Source organism: Megalobrama amblycephala, linkage group LG15 (genome assembly GCF_018812025.1).
Source record: "Megalobrama amblycephala isolate DHTTF-2021 linkage group LG15, ASM1881202v1, whole genome shotgun sequence".
In the NCBI taxonomy this organism is placed as follows: domain Eukaryota; kingdom Metazoa; phylum Chordata; class Actinopteri; order Cypriniformes; family Xenocyprididae; genus Megalobrama; species Megalobrama amblycephala.
Window position 1 is genome coordinate 23,097,461 of NC_063058.1, and position 18,178 is coordinate 23,115,638.

General features: G+C 33.7%; 1 protein-coding gene across 3 annotated transcripts in view; it reads right to left on the reverse strand.

The window, feature by feature from the left end:
- grm8b (glutamate receptor, metabotropic 8b) overlaps nucleotides 1–18,178 on the reverse strand; it is a 205,872-nt gene that overhangs the window by 183,882 nt on the left and 3,812 nt on the right. For all 3 annotated transcript variants that reach the window (XM_048158683.1, XM_048158682.1, XM_048158684.1), the window contains exon 2: nucleotides 17,241–18,032. In XM_048158683.1, the coding sequence (XP_048014640.1) occupies nucleotides 17,241–17,747 (507 nt within the window). In that variant the 5' untranslated portion in view covers nucleotides 17,748–18,032. The remainder of the gene's footprint in view (nucleotides 1–17,240; nucleotides 18,033–18,178) is intronic.

Genomic DNA, 18,178 nt, shown 5'->3' on the forward strand with positions numbered 1-18,178 from the left:
TTATATTAAAACAGGTTTCCCTGAATGTGATTAAAATGGTCGTAAGTGCGATAAAATATATTAAAAAATTAAAACTGCCACAATACCTTAAAATCTAGACTTTCAGGAAAATGTTGTGTGCATTTCTGCAAATTTCATCTCGTGCTTGCTAGTATTTCATGCACGCCATGACAAACACTGCACAAACCGTGATATATGATTTGCAAAAAACCAAATAAAACACTTTATTTTGATAGTCCACTTTAGTCATTTTACACCAGACTGCTTTGCACACAAGGGTCAGTAAAACACAGGATTTGCACAGAAGTTGGTTCTCAAAGATGGATCGATACCAACTGTTCATGATCCACAGTAGTCAACATTTAAAGTGGATCAAATCCTTTCATCAAAGTTGTCCTAAAACCTTCTTCTTAGGACAACTTAGTTCTTAAGACAACTTTGATTAACCCTTAAATGCATGACTGTTTCGCCAATCATTCTTACATATTCGGGTCTTTATCGACCCGGATCAATATCTAACACTGAAGGATCTCTACCTGTCGTGATAATATAAAACTCCTCTGATATTAGAGTAACAATTACAGAAGAATAAAATAAATCGTATTTTGTTACCTTTTGAAGCTTGAAAGGGCTCAGTTTGAGCAGATGTTTTATGCCATCACCACTGTCCTCGTCAGAGCTCATTTCCAATTAAATTCAGCAAATAATAGGCTAGTTTAATGTTTGAGGTCACGAATATGAGCCCATTCGCGATCTCAAATGTATTCTCAAAAATATATAATTTTCAACATCTTCAAAATCAATATTTCGATCGCTAACAGCTTCACCAGATCCATCCAGTAACAGTTACAGTCATATTTGATTGCGTTCAGTACTTGCTCTGCAGTAAATCGCTGAGCCATTTCATGTTTCTCTTATTATTTCGTTTTCTGTCTGAATGAGTCGTCACTTCAGCATTGTGTATCAGACATTGCCACCTTGTGGAATAAAGGTGAATTGCACTTATTCCGTCATCTAAGATTCAATTATTGTTGTGCAGAAAAAATATATGTACACTCATACACACCTCGGGTCTTTAGTGACCCTATACAATTTATACAAAAAATGAATACAAAAATAGGCATTCTTTTATAATTTTATGATTTTTTTCTTGTTATATTCTTTATAATGAATTGATTGAGGAATACCAAGAAGGTTGATGTCTAACTTTAAAAAATGAATGAGGAGGAGGGTAGTGAATGATGTCCCGGGTCACTAAAGACCCGAGGTATGCATTTAAGGGTTAACTTTTTTGATCCACTTCAAATGTTGACTACTGTATTTCGTGATGTTTGCAAATTGTCTTTCTGAATGTGTTTTGTTAGCACGTTGCTAATGCTGTTAAATGTGGCTAAAGCTTACAATGTTTCTTGCTGTATTCACTGAGACCAGAACCATGTCGTTATTTTCATTTTTAACCTGAAAATGCTTGTAGTCTGTATAATTCATTAGTGCATCTTCATTCTTATTGAGTCTCTCCAACAATGTGTAGCTTTAGCAACGTTAGCCGTGCAGCACGCTATCAAACTCATTCAGAATCGAATGTTAGCAAACATCCACAAAATATAATGAACCATTTTGAGAGTTATAATTGCTGTGTGAGCTTCTCCTGTATTATTTATGCCTCATTGTATTGGAATCGGGAGCTTGGGGGCGGGGAGCACGAGCTCATTTGCATTTAAAGGTACACACACCAAATCAGCAAATTTTTTCTCCCACCCAAAAATAGGCAGTTAAAGCATGGTATAATAAAAATCCATGGAGTATATTCTGGGGACACCTGGGATTTTTATTACATCTTGTGAAAAGGGGCATAATAGGTCATCTTTGCACTTTATTTTGATGCTTCCACAACAGACATTCTACTGACTATTAGTAACTTTGCAAGTACAAGTTAGTTGCAAAAAACAGAATATATATATATATATATATATATATATATATATATATATATATATATATATATATATATATATATATATATATATATATATATAAGGTAATCAGTTACATGATGGATAACATCACAACATTTATTTCCATTAAGATTTGCATACATTTTTGGTCAAGATCTTGTATTGACAGTGCAAGAGGTGAGCCCTCTGTAAAGTCTCCTCTAGCACATCCCAAAGACTTTCAATGAAATTAAGGTCTGGACTCAGGTGCCAATCCATGTGTGAAAATGATTCTTCATGCTCACTCCCAACCATTCTTTCACAGTTTGAGCCTGATGAATCTTGGCTTTGTCATCCTGAAATATGTCCATGATGTGTCTTCCTACATGGTTGTTTAAGAAATGAAAAGCTACACTCTCCATCAATTAGGGTTAGAAGACCTGTTGCCAAACATATAACATGCTAAAAACATAATAATCACTGCAATAATGATCCAGTCAGAGACTCTTAAGCATTTGCCTTTTTGGTTCTTGTTAAAATCATTGAGGCTAGAACAACTTTTGGGGATCACTTAGGGACAATAAGGCATGATTCATAGGGTGATTCATTCTTAGATAATGTGTTGTTTCTCTAATTAATGGTTTAGTTGTTTAGACCTCATGTTGAAGTCTTTTTAATACTGACCCGAAATAACAAGGTCTGCCGAAGGAAACAATATTGGCTGAGCAGTGGGATTTACAAGTCACTTCTAACAAATGATTTAGTGAATGATTTAGTATGGATATGACAACAAAAGCTAGATATACTTCAAATTTACACAGCCCTCCAAAAGTTTGGAAACACCCTAGAAAAGTGGGACAATATTGGCATGAATCCTTTTTAATTTGTGATAATTTTGCACTGATAAGGGACAACACAACTACGAAAACATATTTTATTACATAAAAGGTTTATACGTAGAAAAAACTTACATTTTCGATTCATCAAAATATCCACCATTAGCAGCTATCTGACCTAAACTGGGTTCTGAATTGGTTCATTGTATTCTAAACTTAATTGGCAATCAATTGTTGAAGCTATTAAGGTGTGTTGTCCCAAAAATCTTTTACAAACCTGGGCCAAATTTAAACCAATAACCAGCATCACAGCTGGCAAAGGGGCATGTCTGACTTTGACATGAATATATTGCCATTATTATTTAATCAAAATGAAAATTATTATTGCTGGTCTTCAATGATAATGTCAAGTTACTGTAATGTATTTGCACCAAAAAATGATAAGGATTTATGCTGATATCATCCAAAACCACACTTTGCCAGGGGTGTTTCCAAACTTTTGGAGGGCAGTGTACAAAATCATATTATGAAAGAGTCTTGACATTTAGTGCATATTAGGCTTGATAATATGCAGGTAAACAATCTAAATAAAGACCAATTAGCAGAACCCTTTGCAGTTTTATTGACACTCTTATTGCTGTTTCCTAAATATTTAATGTTCCTCAGTTTGCAGCATTACATTATGTAGCACTAATTCAAAGGCAGTTAATTCAGTCATGTATCATTCATGAGGCTACAAGCACATATACTGAAAATACACTAAAGTTCCACTTAAAGGTGTGTAATGTATTATGTTAAAATCATTTACATAATACATAATACATCTCCTACTTTAATGTGCAGAGAGAACTATAAGTAAGTCACTCACAGGTTTACTAAAATTACAAATTTATCCATTTTATAATTAAATAACAATGACTCTGGTTGTAACTCCAAAAGTCTATTCGAAAAAAAGAGAAAAATCACTAAAAGAGTGGTATTAAGTGTTCATTCAGCTCTTTCAGGCTTGTACTGAACTCTTGGTTGTGGAAGATCCAGCAGACTACAAAATCTGGCGTACTTTACTTGGACTGTACAGTACTGCTTCACCACTGTGATCCAGGCTCTTTGAAATGCCGAAATATGCTCATATGCACTACAAGTCTGGATTTATGACCATTTCTAATGCTCGTCTCTATCATTTGATCGTTATTTGATAAATCACTGATGTTGTGATCACCTAAATCTAAATGAAATTCTGTTTGCAATCTGGTTTCGGCGCACAGTAACAGTACAATGTTAATTGCACCAAATAGCAATGAGTTCTGAATACAGCGCAATCTATAATGAGCCTAATAAGATGCAGGTTGTTGAGATGATACCGCAGCGTTTAGTGAATTCGCCCTTCAGCGTTCTTCCTGTCCTACCCTTAAATTCACAAGAACTTGATGCAACCAGTGTGAAAACTCTAAGGGATACTTTCCTAGAGGTTTGCAACAGTTTGCAAACACCAAATTTGCAAAGATATTACTTTCAAAGTGGCTTTTTTCTAGCTTATTTCTCCGTGGAGGTTCATAACTGCTGTTGATTAGCCCAATTACTGTGGTGTAATCAGCAATTTGATGATGTGGATGTTTCCAGTACACTGCAGATTCTTGCATAAAGTGCAGTTTGGGGCTGAGAGCAGAGCGGAGCTAAAACACTGATAGTCTGCAGTTTAGGAAATCTACAAGCTGAAGATAGAACTGCACAGACCACAGAATAGCAAGTTTCAAGAATAGCACACAAAACAGGTATATAAATAGTATCTAAACGTGTTTCACTCACATCCAGGTGCAAAACACAGTATTCATGGATGTGTTTATGCAGCACTTTAAGCCAATTTAATGATTCCAGTTCTGAATCCTCATAATGGTTTCCTATCAGTTCCTATCTGTATGGGATGACACTGGTATGTTTTTGATTCAATAAAGAGAAGAACTGGTTCAAAAAAATGTTTAATGTAAGAATCAAACAACACTGATTGCACGGTTGTTTTTGATGCACAAACAAGAACTGACTCAAAAGTCCTGAATCAACTTATTGCATAAGAATAGATAATTCGTTCTGGAATCAGACTACACTGGTCACTCTGTATGTTTCTGAACTGGCTCATAAAGGTTCTTTGCTTAGGAATCAAACAACAACAGTGCATCAAAAACACACAGAGGAATCAAAACAACCGACTCTTAAGAATTATTTGTTTTAGAATTAGACTACAATGGATGCTGTATGTTTTGAGCTGTAGATTCATTTGTGATGTTATGGTGAACTTCTCTATATTTTCATACAATATATGAATTCTGAGTATTTTCGTACAAAATGTTTTGCATTTTAGATTCAGTTGATGTTATCATGAATTCTGTGTATTTTCGTACAATGTTTTGCAATTTAGATTCAGTTGCGATGTTATTGTGAATTCTGAGTATTTTCGTACAATGTTTTGCACTTTAGATTCAGTTGCAATATTATTGTGAATTCTGAGTATTTTTGTAAAATGTTTTGCAATTTAGATTCAGTTGCGATTTTATCGTGAATTCTGAGTATTTTTCATACAATATGTTTTGCATCATGAATTCTGAGTATTTTCGAACAAAATGTTTTGCATTTTAGATTCAGTTGATGTTATCATGAATTCTGTGTATTTTCGTACAATGTTTTGCACTTTAGATTCAGTTGCGATGTTATTGTGAATTCTGAGTATTTTCATAAAATGTTTTGCAATTTAGATTCAGTTGCGATGTTATTGTGAATTCTGAGTATTTTTGTACAAAATGTTTTGCACTTTAGATTCAGTTGCGATGTTATTGTGAATTCTGAGTATTTTCATAAAATGTTTTGCAATTTAGATTCAGTTGCGATGTTATTGTGAATTCTGAATATTTTCGTACAATGTTTTGCAATTTAGATTCAGTTGCGATGTTGTGAATTCTGAGTATTTTCGTAAAATGTTTTGCAATTTAGATTCAGTTGCGATGTTATTGTGAATTCTGAGTATTTTCGTACAATGTTTTGCAATTTAGATTCAGTTGCGATGTTATTGTGAATTCTGAGTATTTTCGTACAATGTTTTGCACTTTAGATTCAGTTGCAATATTATTGTGAATTCTGAGTATTTTTGTAAAATGTTTTGCAATTTAGATTCAGTTGCGATTTTATCGTGAATTCTGAGTATTTTTCCTACAATGTGTTTTGCATCATTAATTCTGAGTATTTTCGTACAATGTTTTGCACTTTAGATTCAGTTGCAATGTTATTGTGAATTCTGTGTATTTTCGTACAATATGTTTTGCATTTTAGATTCAGTTGATGTTATCGTGAATTCTGAGTATTTTCGTACAAAATGTTTTGCATTTTGGATTCAGTTGATGTTATCGTGAATTCTGAGTATTTTCGTACAAAATGTTTTGCATTTTAGATTCAGTTGATGTTATCATGAATTCTGTGTATTTTCGTACAATATGTTTTGCACTTTAGATTCATTTGCGATGTTGTGAATTCTGAGTATTTTCGTAAAATGTTTTGCAATTTAGATTCAGTTGCAGTGTTATTGGGAATTCGGAGTATTTTCGTACAATGTTTTGCACTTTAGATTCAGTTGCGATGTTATTGTGAATTCTGAGTATTTTCGTACAATGTTTTGCACTTTAGATTCAGTTGCAATATTATTGTGAATTCTGTGTATTTTCGTACAATATGTTTTGCAATTTAGATTCAGTTGCAATGTTATCGTGAATTCTGAGTATTTTTCATACAATATGTTTTGCATCATTAATTCTGAGTATTTTCGTACAAAATGTTTTGCACTGTAGATTCAGTTGCGATGTTATTGTGAATTCTGAGTATTTTTGTACAAAATGTTTTGCAATTTAGATTCAGTTGCGATGTTATTGTGAATTCTGAGTATTTTTGTACAAAATGTTTTGCAATTTAGATTCAGTTGCAATGTTATCGTGAATTCTGAGTATTTTTCATACAATATGTTTTGCATCATTAATTCTGAGTATTTTCGTACAAAATGTTTTGCACTGTAGATTCAGTTGCGATGTTATTGTGAATTCTGAGTATTTTTGTACAAAATGTTTTGCAATTTAGATTCAGTTGCGATGTTATTGTGAATTCTGAGTATTTTTGTACAAAATGTTTTGCACTTTAGATTCAGTTGCGATGTTGTGAATTCTGAGTATTTTCGTAAAATGTTTTGCAATTTAGATTCAGTTGCGTGTTATTGTGAATTCGGAGTATTTTCGTACAATGTTTTGCACTTTAGATTCAGTTGCGTTGTTATTGTGAATTCTGAGTATTTTCGTACAATGTTTTGCACTTTAGATTCAGTTGCAATATCATTGTGAATTCTGTGTATTTTCGTACAATATGTTTTGCAATTTAGATTCAGTTGCAATGTTATCGTGAATTCTGAGTATTTTTCATACAATATGTTTTGCATCATTAATTCTGAGTATTTTCGTACAAAATGTTTTGCACTGTAGATTCAGTTGCGATGTTATTGTGAATTCTGAGTATTTTTGTACAAAATGTTTTGCAATTTAGATTCAGTTGCGATGTTATTGTGAATTCTGAGTATTTTGTACAAAATGTTTTGCAATTTAGATTCAGTTGCAATGTTATCGTGAATTCTGAGTATTTTTCATACAATATGTTTTGCATCATTAATTCTGAGTATTTTCGTACAAAATGTTTTGCACTGTAGATTCAGTTGCGATGTTATTGTGAATTCTGAGTATTTTTGTACAAAATGTTTTGCAATTTAGATTCAGTTGCGATGTTATTGTGAATTCTGAGTATTTTTGTACAAAATGTTTTGCACTTTAGATTCAGTTGCGATGTTGTGAATTCTGAGTATTTTCGTAAAATGTTTTGCAATTTAGATTCAGTTGCAGTGTTATTGGGAATTCGGAGTATTTTCGTACAATGTTTTGCACTTTAGATTCAGTTGCGATGTTATTGTGAATTCTGAGTATTTTCGTACAATGTTTTGCACTTTAGATTCAGTTGCAATATTATTGTGAATTCTGTGTATTTTCGTACAATATGTTTTGCAATTTAGATTCAGTTGCAATGTTATCGTGAATTCTGAGTATTTTTCATACAATATGTTTTGCATCATTAATTCTGAGTATTTTCGTACAAAATGTTTTGCACTGTAGATTCAGTTGCGATGTTATTGTGAATTCTGAGTATTTTTGTACAAAATGTTTTGCAATTTAGATTCAGTTGCGATGTTATTGTGAATTCTGAGTATTTTTGTACAAAATGTTTTGCAATTTAGATTCAGTTGCAATGTTATCGTGAATTCTGAGTATTTTTCATACAATATGTTTTGCATCATTAATTCTGAGTATTTTCGTACAAAATGTTTTGCACTGTAGATTCAGTTGCGATGTTATTGTGAATTCTGAGTATTTTTGTACAAAATGTTTTGCAATTTAGATTCAGTTGCGATGTTATTGTGAATTCTGAGTATTTTTGTACAAAATGTTTTGCACTTTAGATTCAGTTGCGATGTTGTGAATTCTGAGTATTTTCGTACAATGTTTTGCACTTTAGATTCAGTTGCGTTGTTATTGTGAATTCTGAGTATTTTCGTACAATGTTTTGCACTTTAGATTCAGTTGCAATATCATTGTGAATTCTGTGTATTTTCGTACAATATGTTTTGCAATTTAGATTCAGTTGCAATGTTATCGTGAATTCTGAGTATTTTTCATACAATATGTTTTGCATCATTAATTCTGAGTATTTTCGTACAAAATGTTTTGCACTGTAGATTCAGTTGCGATGTTATTGTGAATTCTGAGTATTTTTGTACAAAATGTTTTGCAATTTAGATTCAGTTGCGATGTTATTGTGAATTCTGAGTATTTTTGTACAAAATGTTTTGCAATTTAGATTCAGTTGCAATGTTATCGTGAATTCTGAGTATTTTTCATACAATATGTTTTGCATCATTAATTCTGAGTATTTTCGTACAAAATGTTTTGCACTGTAGATTCAGTTGCGATGTTATTGTGAATTCTGAGTATTTTTGTACAAAATGTTTTGCAATTTAGATTCAGTTGCGATGTTATTGTGAATTCTGAGTATTTTTGTACAAAATGTTTTGCACTTTAGATTCAGTTGCGATGTTGTGAATTCTGAGTATTTTCGTAAAATGTTTTGCAATTTAGATTCAGTTGCAGTGTTATTGGGAATTCGGAGTATTTTCGTACAATGTTTTGCACTTTAGATTCAGTTGCGATGTTATTGTGAATTCTGAGTATTTTCGTACAATGTTTTGCACTTTAGATTCAGTTGCAATATTATTGTGAATTCTGTGTATTTTCGTACAATATGTTTTGCAATTTAGATTCAGTTGCAATGTTATCGTGAATTCTGAGTATTTTTCATACAATATGTTTTGCATCATTAATTCTGAGTATTTTCGTACAAAATGTTTTGCACTGTAGATTCAGTTGCGATGTTATTGTGAATTCTGAGTATTTTTGTACAAAATGTTTTGCAATTTAGATTCAGTTGCGATGTTATTGTGAATTCTGAGTATTTTTGTACAAAATGTTTTGCAATTTAGATTCAGTTGCAATGTTATCGTGAATTCTGAGTATTTTTCATACAATATGTTTTGCATCATTAATTCTGAGTATTTTCGTACAAAATGTTTTGCACTGTAGATTCAGTTGCGATGTTATTGTGAATTCTGAGTATTTTTGTACAAAATGTTTTGCAATTTAGATTCAGTTGCGATGTTATTGTGAATTCTGAGCATTTTTGTACAAAATGTTTTGCACTTTAGATTCAGTTGCGATGTTGTGAATTCTGAGTATTTTCGTAAAATGTTTTGCAATTTAGATTCAGTTGCAGTGTTATTGTGAATTCGGAGTATTTTCGTACAATGTTTTGCACTTTAGATTCAGTTGCGATGTTATTGTGAATTCTGAGTATTTTCGTACAATGTTTTGCACTTTAGATTCAGTTGCAATATTATTGTGAATTCTGTGTATTTTCGTACAATATGTTTTGCAATTTAGATTCAGTTGCAATGTTATCGTGAATTCTGAGTATTTTTCATACAATATGTTTTGCATCATTAATTCTGAGTATTTTCGTACAAAATGTTTTGCACTGTAGATTCAGTTGCGATGTTATTGTGAATTCTGAGTATTTTTGTACAAAATGTTTTGCAATTTAGATTCAGTTGCGATGTTATTGTGAATTCTGAGTATTTTTGTACAAAATGTTTTGCAATTTAGATTCAGTTGCAATGTTATCGTGAATTCTGAGTATTTTTCATACAATATGTTTTGCATCATTAATTCTGAGTATTTTCGTACAAAATGTTTTTTTGCACTGTAGATTCAGTTGCGATGTTATTGTGAATTCTGAGTATTTTTGTACAAAATGTTTTGCAATTTAGATTCAGTTGCGATGTTATTGTGAATTCTGAGTATTTTTGTACAAAATGTTTTGCAATTTAGATTCAGTTGCAATGTTATCGTGAATTCTGAGTATTTTTCATACAATATGTTTTGCATTATTAATTCTGAGTATTTTCGTACAAAATGTTTTGCACTGTAGATTCAGTTGCGATGTTATCGTGAATTCTGTGAATTTTCGTACAATATGTTTTGAATTCAAATACACTGAATTCAAAATAAGTGTATTTCGGCCAAATTTTTTTGAATTTTAGATTCAGTTGCGATGTTACAGTAAATTGAGTATTTCATACAATGTTTTGTCCACATTAGAGGAAAGATGCACCATTACATAACAGAATGTCCTTTGGATATGGTATTTAAAAAAATTTTTTGCTTTCTACTAGCCATACTAATCATGTGACTTGCTGATGTCACCACAAGAACAAGCACAGTCCCAAACCATTCACCACATCAACATACAGGGAAAATGTCCATTTCATGATTTTTAAGACACCTCAATAAACAGTCACTGGTAAAACATCTACTGCTATGAAATAATGATTTATGTGTTGCTTGCAAAAAAAAAATATGTGGCTACTTTTGAATGGACCGTCAACCTTGACCCTTAACATTACTGTACCTTCTGACAAAAACCCTCATCTGCTGCTGTTGCTTGCTTACAGTAAGACAATTTCCATCCAGATGCTGCACATTCAGGAAACATGCAGCCCTCTTTCCAAGCTTCTTGCTCTATGACCTCATTTCCTGTCTTGTGTTAAAACATATGCCCTCAGGTGAACTGACCTCACTCATATCTCTTCACTGAGTCAATACAGGGTGACAGTCACACCAGTGCACTGACCACTTTTCATCTCAGCATAAGAGAGTTGGCGTAGGAGGCTGGCATGAAAACACAGATGTTTTTTTCACAGTCTCGGCTACAGGAAAGAATATCTTCCCTCCTCCGTATCTGAGATTGTGCCATGGTTGTGTATTGATTAAGACTGATGTGACGCTTCACCTAATCTAATGCCATAATGGGGACCTGGAGGTGGCAATCATACCCTGAATGCCAAACAAATCAGGCCAATTCACACACACATGCACATGCTGTTTTTAAAACATATATTTATAGGGTTTGATTTTCTTCTGAGACAAATCAAATTTATTTCTGACTGAAACTGCTTTTTTTTCAAGTAATTTACACTGTGAGAAAGTATATATTTTATTGCATTATTTATTGATTCATATCATTCAAGTATGAAGCAATTGCATTCAGGGCACCTTATTAGTAAAGCCATTATTTCTTGAATTGAAAAATATATACATTTAAACACATACACATCTGCATTCATGGTTCATTCTACTAACTGATTGCTTTGTTTTTAAAGCAACATGTATTTACAGGTTTTATTTTTTCTTGAGGCAATTCGTAAATTTATTTCCTGAGTGAAATTGCAATTTTCAGCTAATTTATTCTGTGAGAAATCAGTTATTTTTATTGCATTATTTATTTATTCAGATCATTCAAGTCTGAAGCAATTGCTTCAAGGCACCTTATTAGTAAAGCCATTACTTCTTGAATAGGAAAAATCTAATAGCCTAAAATGAATCTATGCAATTGAAAAAAAAAATGATAAGACACTACAAAGTAGGTAGCTTCTAAATATTTAAATCACAGTGGTAAACAAAGAAAAACAAATAAGTAAATCCAAACAGTGTCCCACATTTCCAAACCTTTTTAAAGCATCAAATGTCTTCACTTAAAGCAATTTGTTTCCTTTCTATTGAACGCAAACCTTTCAACGTGACCTCTGTCTGAACTACTATGATCTCAGGTGCGTAGAGGTCAGAGTGTTTCAAGTCTTATGTCTGCATTACAAGTTAGATGAATGAGGCAGGCATTCCCTCTGCCCCAACGCAGTCTGCCACAATGGTGACCAATAAAGTCATTATATGAACTGGATTGTGATGTCTCCTTTATTCTTACCCTTCATGTAATATGCATGAATATATTTCACACTTCTGAGTGGATGAGATACTAAAATATACATGTAGACCGTGTGACTGTCTGAATTATTCTTAACTTCCCATTTACCTGACTGTGATAAATTGCTCCATGGCTGAGCTCAATTGCTGTTTGGACAACTGTTTAAGTGATACGGAATCCATCTTAACTTCAGCTATTTTTTTTATTTGTGAAGACTAATTTTAGACTTCATGTTATATGAAACACTGCAGAATCTTAAAGGGTTAGTTCACCCAAAAATGAAAATTCTGTCATTAATTGCTCACCCTCATGTTGTTCAACACCCATAAGACTTCTGTTCATTTTCAGAAAAAATCTTTTTGATGAAATCTGAGAGATGTCTGTACCTCTATTGACACGCAACTGGCACTTTGATGCTTCAAAAAGTTAATTAAGAGATTGTAAAATTGAATGGTTTAGTCCAGATATTCTAAAGAGACACAATCCCTTTTATTTAATTTAGGTTTTTATTCACATATAAACATTCATCACACATCAGTTGTTGTAAATGGAAGCTCAAGCATGTTTGTTTGATGAGGTTCATTCACGTGTGTTACGCAGCACGTTTGAGCTTCTGCGAGAGGTTTGTTCTCACGCATCAAGCAGGTTCAGTTGAGCTTCTGTTTATGTTCAATGTTTATATGTTAATAAAAGACTAAATTAAATCTGTTCATCATATAAAGCGATTGTGTCTCTTCAAAAGATTTGGACTAAACCACTCAATTCATATGGATTAGTTTTACGATCTCTTTATGAACTTTTTGAAGTGTCAAAGTGGTAGTGGCTTGGCTGTCAGAAAACTCTTAGATTTAATCATAAAGATCTTAATTTGCGTTCCGAAAATGAACTAAAGTCTTACGGTCGTTTAAAACGACGCGAGGGTGAGTAATTAATGACAGAATATTAATTTTTGGGTGAACTAACCCTTTATAGAGGCCATATTCTATACTTTTGTAGCAGTTTAAGTCCATTTAAAATATTAGTCAGAATTTCTTTGACCAAAAACAGTCACAATTTAGAGTTATTTGACAATTTTCCACTCTCCCTCTTAGATATTAGCAAAATTGGTCCCACTTTATATTAGGTGGCCTTAACTACCATGTACTTACATAAAAAAATAAGTACGATGTACTTATTGGGTTCATATTGAATTGCAAAACACTTTTGCTGCTATTGAGGAGGGATATGGGTAAGGTTAGGGAAAGCTTTGGTGGTATGGGTAGGTTTAAGGGTAGGGGTAAGGTGTAAGGGATGGGTCAACAGTGTAATTATAAATGTAATTACAGAAATTAATTACAGATGTAATTACATGCAGGTGTTTTTTAAAATATAAGTACAATGTAAAAACATGTATGTACACAATAAGTGCATTGTATCAAATGATTAATTTAAATGTAAGTACATAGTAGTTAAGGCCACTTAATATAAAGTGGGGCCGCAAAAATTTGGTGAAATTTCATGAGTATGCAATGTATAAAGCACAGTTCACACAAAAGTCACTTTCAAACTAAGCAGCTTTCTGTTTGTGTGACAAATGTGTGACCAATGCTAAACTGATGCAAAATCTGTTTGGGTAAATCTTTCGCCCTCACACGAAAATCCTGATCACATCGATTCCTATTGAAATTACAAACAACATTATTGTAAGTTGTTTGTGCTACTGTACCTTTAAGACTATGCAAAATAACTTTATTATGTTTGGATAAAATTTTCACTTTTGAAAGCAATAATAAATTATTCTAATGTATAAACAGTGGTTTCAAACTTTAAGTTACCAAAAAGTTAGCTAGAATGCGCTAAATAGATGCAAAAAGAAGTCACTCTCACCAGAGGAGGTTAGCATAAGGCTACATCGGAAAAACATTAGCAATAGCATTATCAGTTCATCATAAACATTTAGCTACACTTCACAAATATACCTAAAAAATGTTTATCATTTTATTTAAATGTCTTTAAGACATTTAATACATTATCTAACTATTAGCTTAGCTAACCAGGCGTTAGCTAATAGTGCTGGCTGCGTAAAGATGATTGGGTTGTGCAAAACAAACCGCATCCTGACAGAAATTTCTTTAAAAAGTCAATGCGTAATCTACATGATACATCTACTTAACTTTCTCTTACTAAGCTAATTTTTAGCCTTGAGCTACAGTAAATCCAAGGCAGAAGCAAACACAATGACTTCCCCAATTACATCCTGTTTTGAGATCAGACACATATCGCTTTCAAATGTCCAGTCTCTGCAGATCAATGAGAGGAAGGAGCAGAGGAAAGAGAAAAGACTCTACGACGGAATTTCAGGGTAGGTAATCCAATAACATATTTTCTACGTTGTTGGGGACACTCTAAAATTTCAAAAACAGCAAAAAGAAAAACAAGCATGTACTGCCTCAGCTTAAATTGATCCATGAATGCTTGTGACTGTACAAAGAAACAAATGAAAGAAAAATCCACAATCAATATCTGACTTAAATGATTGATGCACAAGGTGAAGAACAATGCAGTAGCCAATCAACAAGATCAATACAGATAAAGCCAGACATCTCACTTCTTCTGAAGTCCATGCCGAGCTTCAACTCTGATGATTACACTGATGCATCTGATAGACACAAACTACCAATCAGATTAACAATAAACTCCATAAATAGTGAAAACAAGGTTTTCAATCGCATCCCAAATCACATCTTCCCTCTCCAACCATTTCTGTGGTTCTGTTTTCATAATCTCTACTGCAGATGAATTCATGGTGTGTCTAATCTTTTCTGCAGTTGAAAAGGTGAATGCTTTCTTCAGATAAACATGACACCCATTATTTGATCCAATTACAAGCCAGCTATATTTAGTATCTGTAACAGACACTCAATTATTAATGAGACATGAAACATAAGATAACCCAGTGGCAGTATTTTTGAGACTCAAAGGGAGAGAATTTTTGCACAGAATAAACACCAGATAGCAGCAAATTAATCTGTTTAGGACAATCCGGAAAAATATATAATCTACAGATCCAGTGATTCAATGCTATTGGAGATGCTTCTGAAAAGTCTGACAAATTTCTGTTTATTCATAATCATTAGTGGTCCCTCTTTACTGCTCAAGAGACTCAAGTGATTATTGATTAGCCCTCAAAACAGATTCTATTACAGGCTACTACATCCACTAAAATTCAGGACAGTGCTGACAAAAAGTCTGTGCAATGAATCCCTCTGAGCACGCATTTGAATCACTCTATGAGATTGAAAAAATTAATATTTCCTTATTTCATGTTTATAGCAGTGGCTCGTGAACAGCAGGGCAAAAACAATGCTGAATGCAACTAGCCATATAGTGGGAAATGTAAATACACTTATGATCTTTTATAAAAGGATGTGAAAAAGCTTGGATACACTGATTTTAAAAATTCTGGACAATACAGATGAGCTTCTAATTATTTTCGATAACCAATAAAAGGCTGATATTAAAATTCTATGCTTTTTTGTCTAAATTAATTCAAAATAAAAAACACTAAAAAAGTTTTTAGATTTGCTAAAGATTAGATTCGACAGTATTACTTAATTATTAAAGATTAACTTTAAAGGAGTGTTAGGAGTATTAATATCAATTAAATATGCAATATCAGCTGATACTGATCATTTAAAAATAAAATTTGTAATATCGTCCAATTACCGATTGACAGGTTGACTGATAGTGTATTTGGCCGATATTAATAACTACTGAAGTGGGAAAATCCAAAAAAATGATCAATCGGCCAATGATATGAAGGAAAAAGTTGTTGCCAGCTGATTTTTCCCAAAAGAAACTCTATAGTAGCAAAGCTGTATAGTTCTTTTTTTGGGAATTATTTGGGGATTATTCAGTAAAACCGATATATCGCACTGTAAACCCTAACACTCATAATAATTAATTGGTTTAAGTAGGACAAACTTAAATTAAACAAATTAGTTTAGTCAAAGTAACTTTTATGAGTATTTAGCACTTTCTTTTTCTTTTAAGTTCACAGAACTGATATATTTTATGTTTCAGTCAAGTTTTATGAACTTATTTCTTTTAATGTAGATTAACTTAAGTTTACCTGAAACTGGGCTGGCATTTCTATTTCCCAGCATGCTTTGTCCAAGGCACTCAAAAGGGAGAGTAAATGCTAAAATTAAGCCCTATTTTTGTTTTTGTGCAAGATTAATGTTAAGTGGGGGGTTTAGTAGTGATTAATGTTTTGTTATGCTAATTTAGAAGAGTTTCTGTTAATATGGGTATTTGGAAAGTTACCATCGGTGACAAGTGGGGCATGCGGCTTGGTTTGAGAGCAAGAATGTTAAATGCTTTATATATCTGTATTTAATTTAGCAAATTAGCAAGTTAGCATTTTCAGAATTAGCTTGTTATAGCTAACTAAGTTTACACTAATAAAAATGTTCATATTGAGGTTACTTGAAAATTTTAAGTTAAATGTATGAATTAGTGTACTCATACATTTCAAGTTTTATGAGTACAAAATAAAAATCTGTCAGTTCTGCTAACTTAAACTTTGAATTTCTGACTGATTGCCTCATATTTTTGAGTTTTGCCAACTTATTCAGGCTTACAGTATAGTAAACTGAAAAAAATGGTGCAGGTTTTATATTTTGAAACAATTTTCCCTCAGAACTTGCTAGTAAATTTCACAATTAATTATGAAGAAATTACATTTCTTGTCAAATGTATTGGTGTATCCCTAAACACTTCCTATGTCTTTTGTTGTTGATGTCAAAAGTTGTGCATCCAATCCAACTTTGGCGCAAATTCTTCCCTCAAATCTTTGAAACTATACCGTATTACGCAAAAACTAACATGGACAGGTTGCATGAGATGTCCTCATCCTTGAAAACCATGACCAAAGCTTTGCAAAGTTCAAGAAAATACACCCTAAACTACATTAAACACAGTTTGCGTCTGGTTCTGTGGGTCCAGAAGCAAAGCCACCAACCAATAGTGTAGCAACAACAGAAATTACCTTAAACAGGCGTAGGATGTTGGCCACCATGATGGAGACAGAACTAGCTGCGGCGCCTATCACGCCAATGATCTTGTCCGGCTTGGCAAAGATTGGCTGCTCGCCACTAGCGCATCTCACATCGGTAGAATCTCGCTCGATGAGCGCCTGCACAAAGGTAAGCGACTGTTCCAGGGCGTAGGTGTCACGCGAACAGGTGTCCAATATGCGCGCCCCCAGGGTCACGTTGGGCAGCAGGTCAGGGTCTTTGTTGATGAGGTCGATAGCGAAGAGCATGGCCTCTAACCGATGAATACCCTTCTCTTTCTTCAGTTCCCCGCAAGGGGCGCCACGTTCGCCCCTGGCGTGCACCGGGAAGAGACCCCCCAAGATGATGTCACCATCCAGTCGTATAGAGTGGGCATATTCGGGTGCAGGGGGCGTTAGTGAATCCATACGCTGGCTGACGGATCTTGTCATCCCCGTCAGAAGAAGAAGACAGCCATACCATTCAAAGGCACTCAACATGGCGACATAAAGTGGATCCAGATGCACAAGCAGCAGTGGGGATGCAGTTACAAAGGTGGGAAGCCAGCAGGGACGGAGCGCAATAACCGATGGGGGTCATCAGTGCCCCTCACCGGAGCAACTGCGTACCAGATAATGGAATCCGACGACAAGTAGACCATTGGATTCGCCTGCAAGTTTTGAGGGGCAAACGAAGAAGGGTGCCTCACGAATTAGATGATGGAATATGAGGCAATCACATAGTTGCTAGCTCCTCAATTACAGAGGTCACAGACCATTAGAAGCCTGTGTGAGAGGGAACAGCAGAGGAATATGCCTTCATCAGCAAAGATTGGGCACATTATTTATCAGAACACACATATGCACTGCACAGCAAGGAGGCTCTAAGTGTGAAAAATGGAGACCGATCAGTGCATTTGTGTATTTGCTAA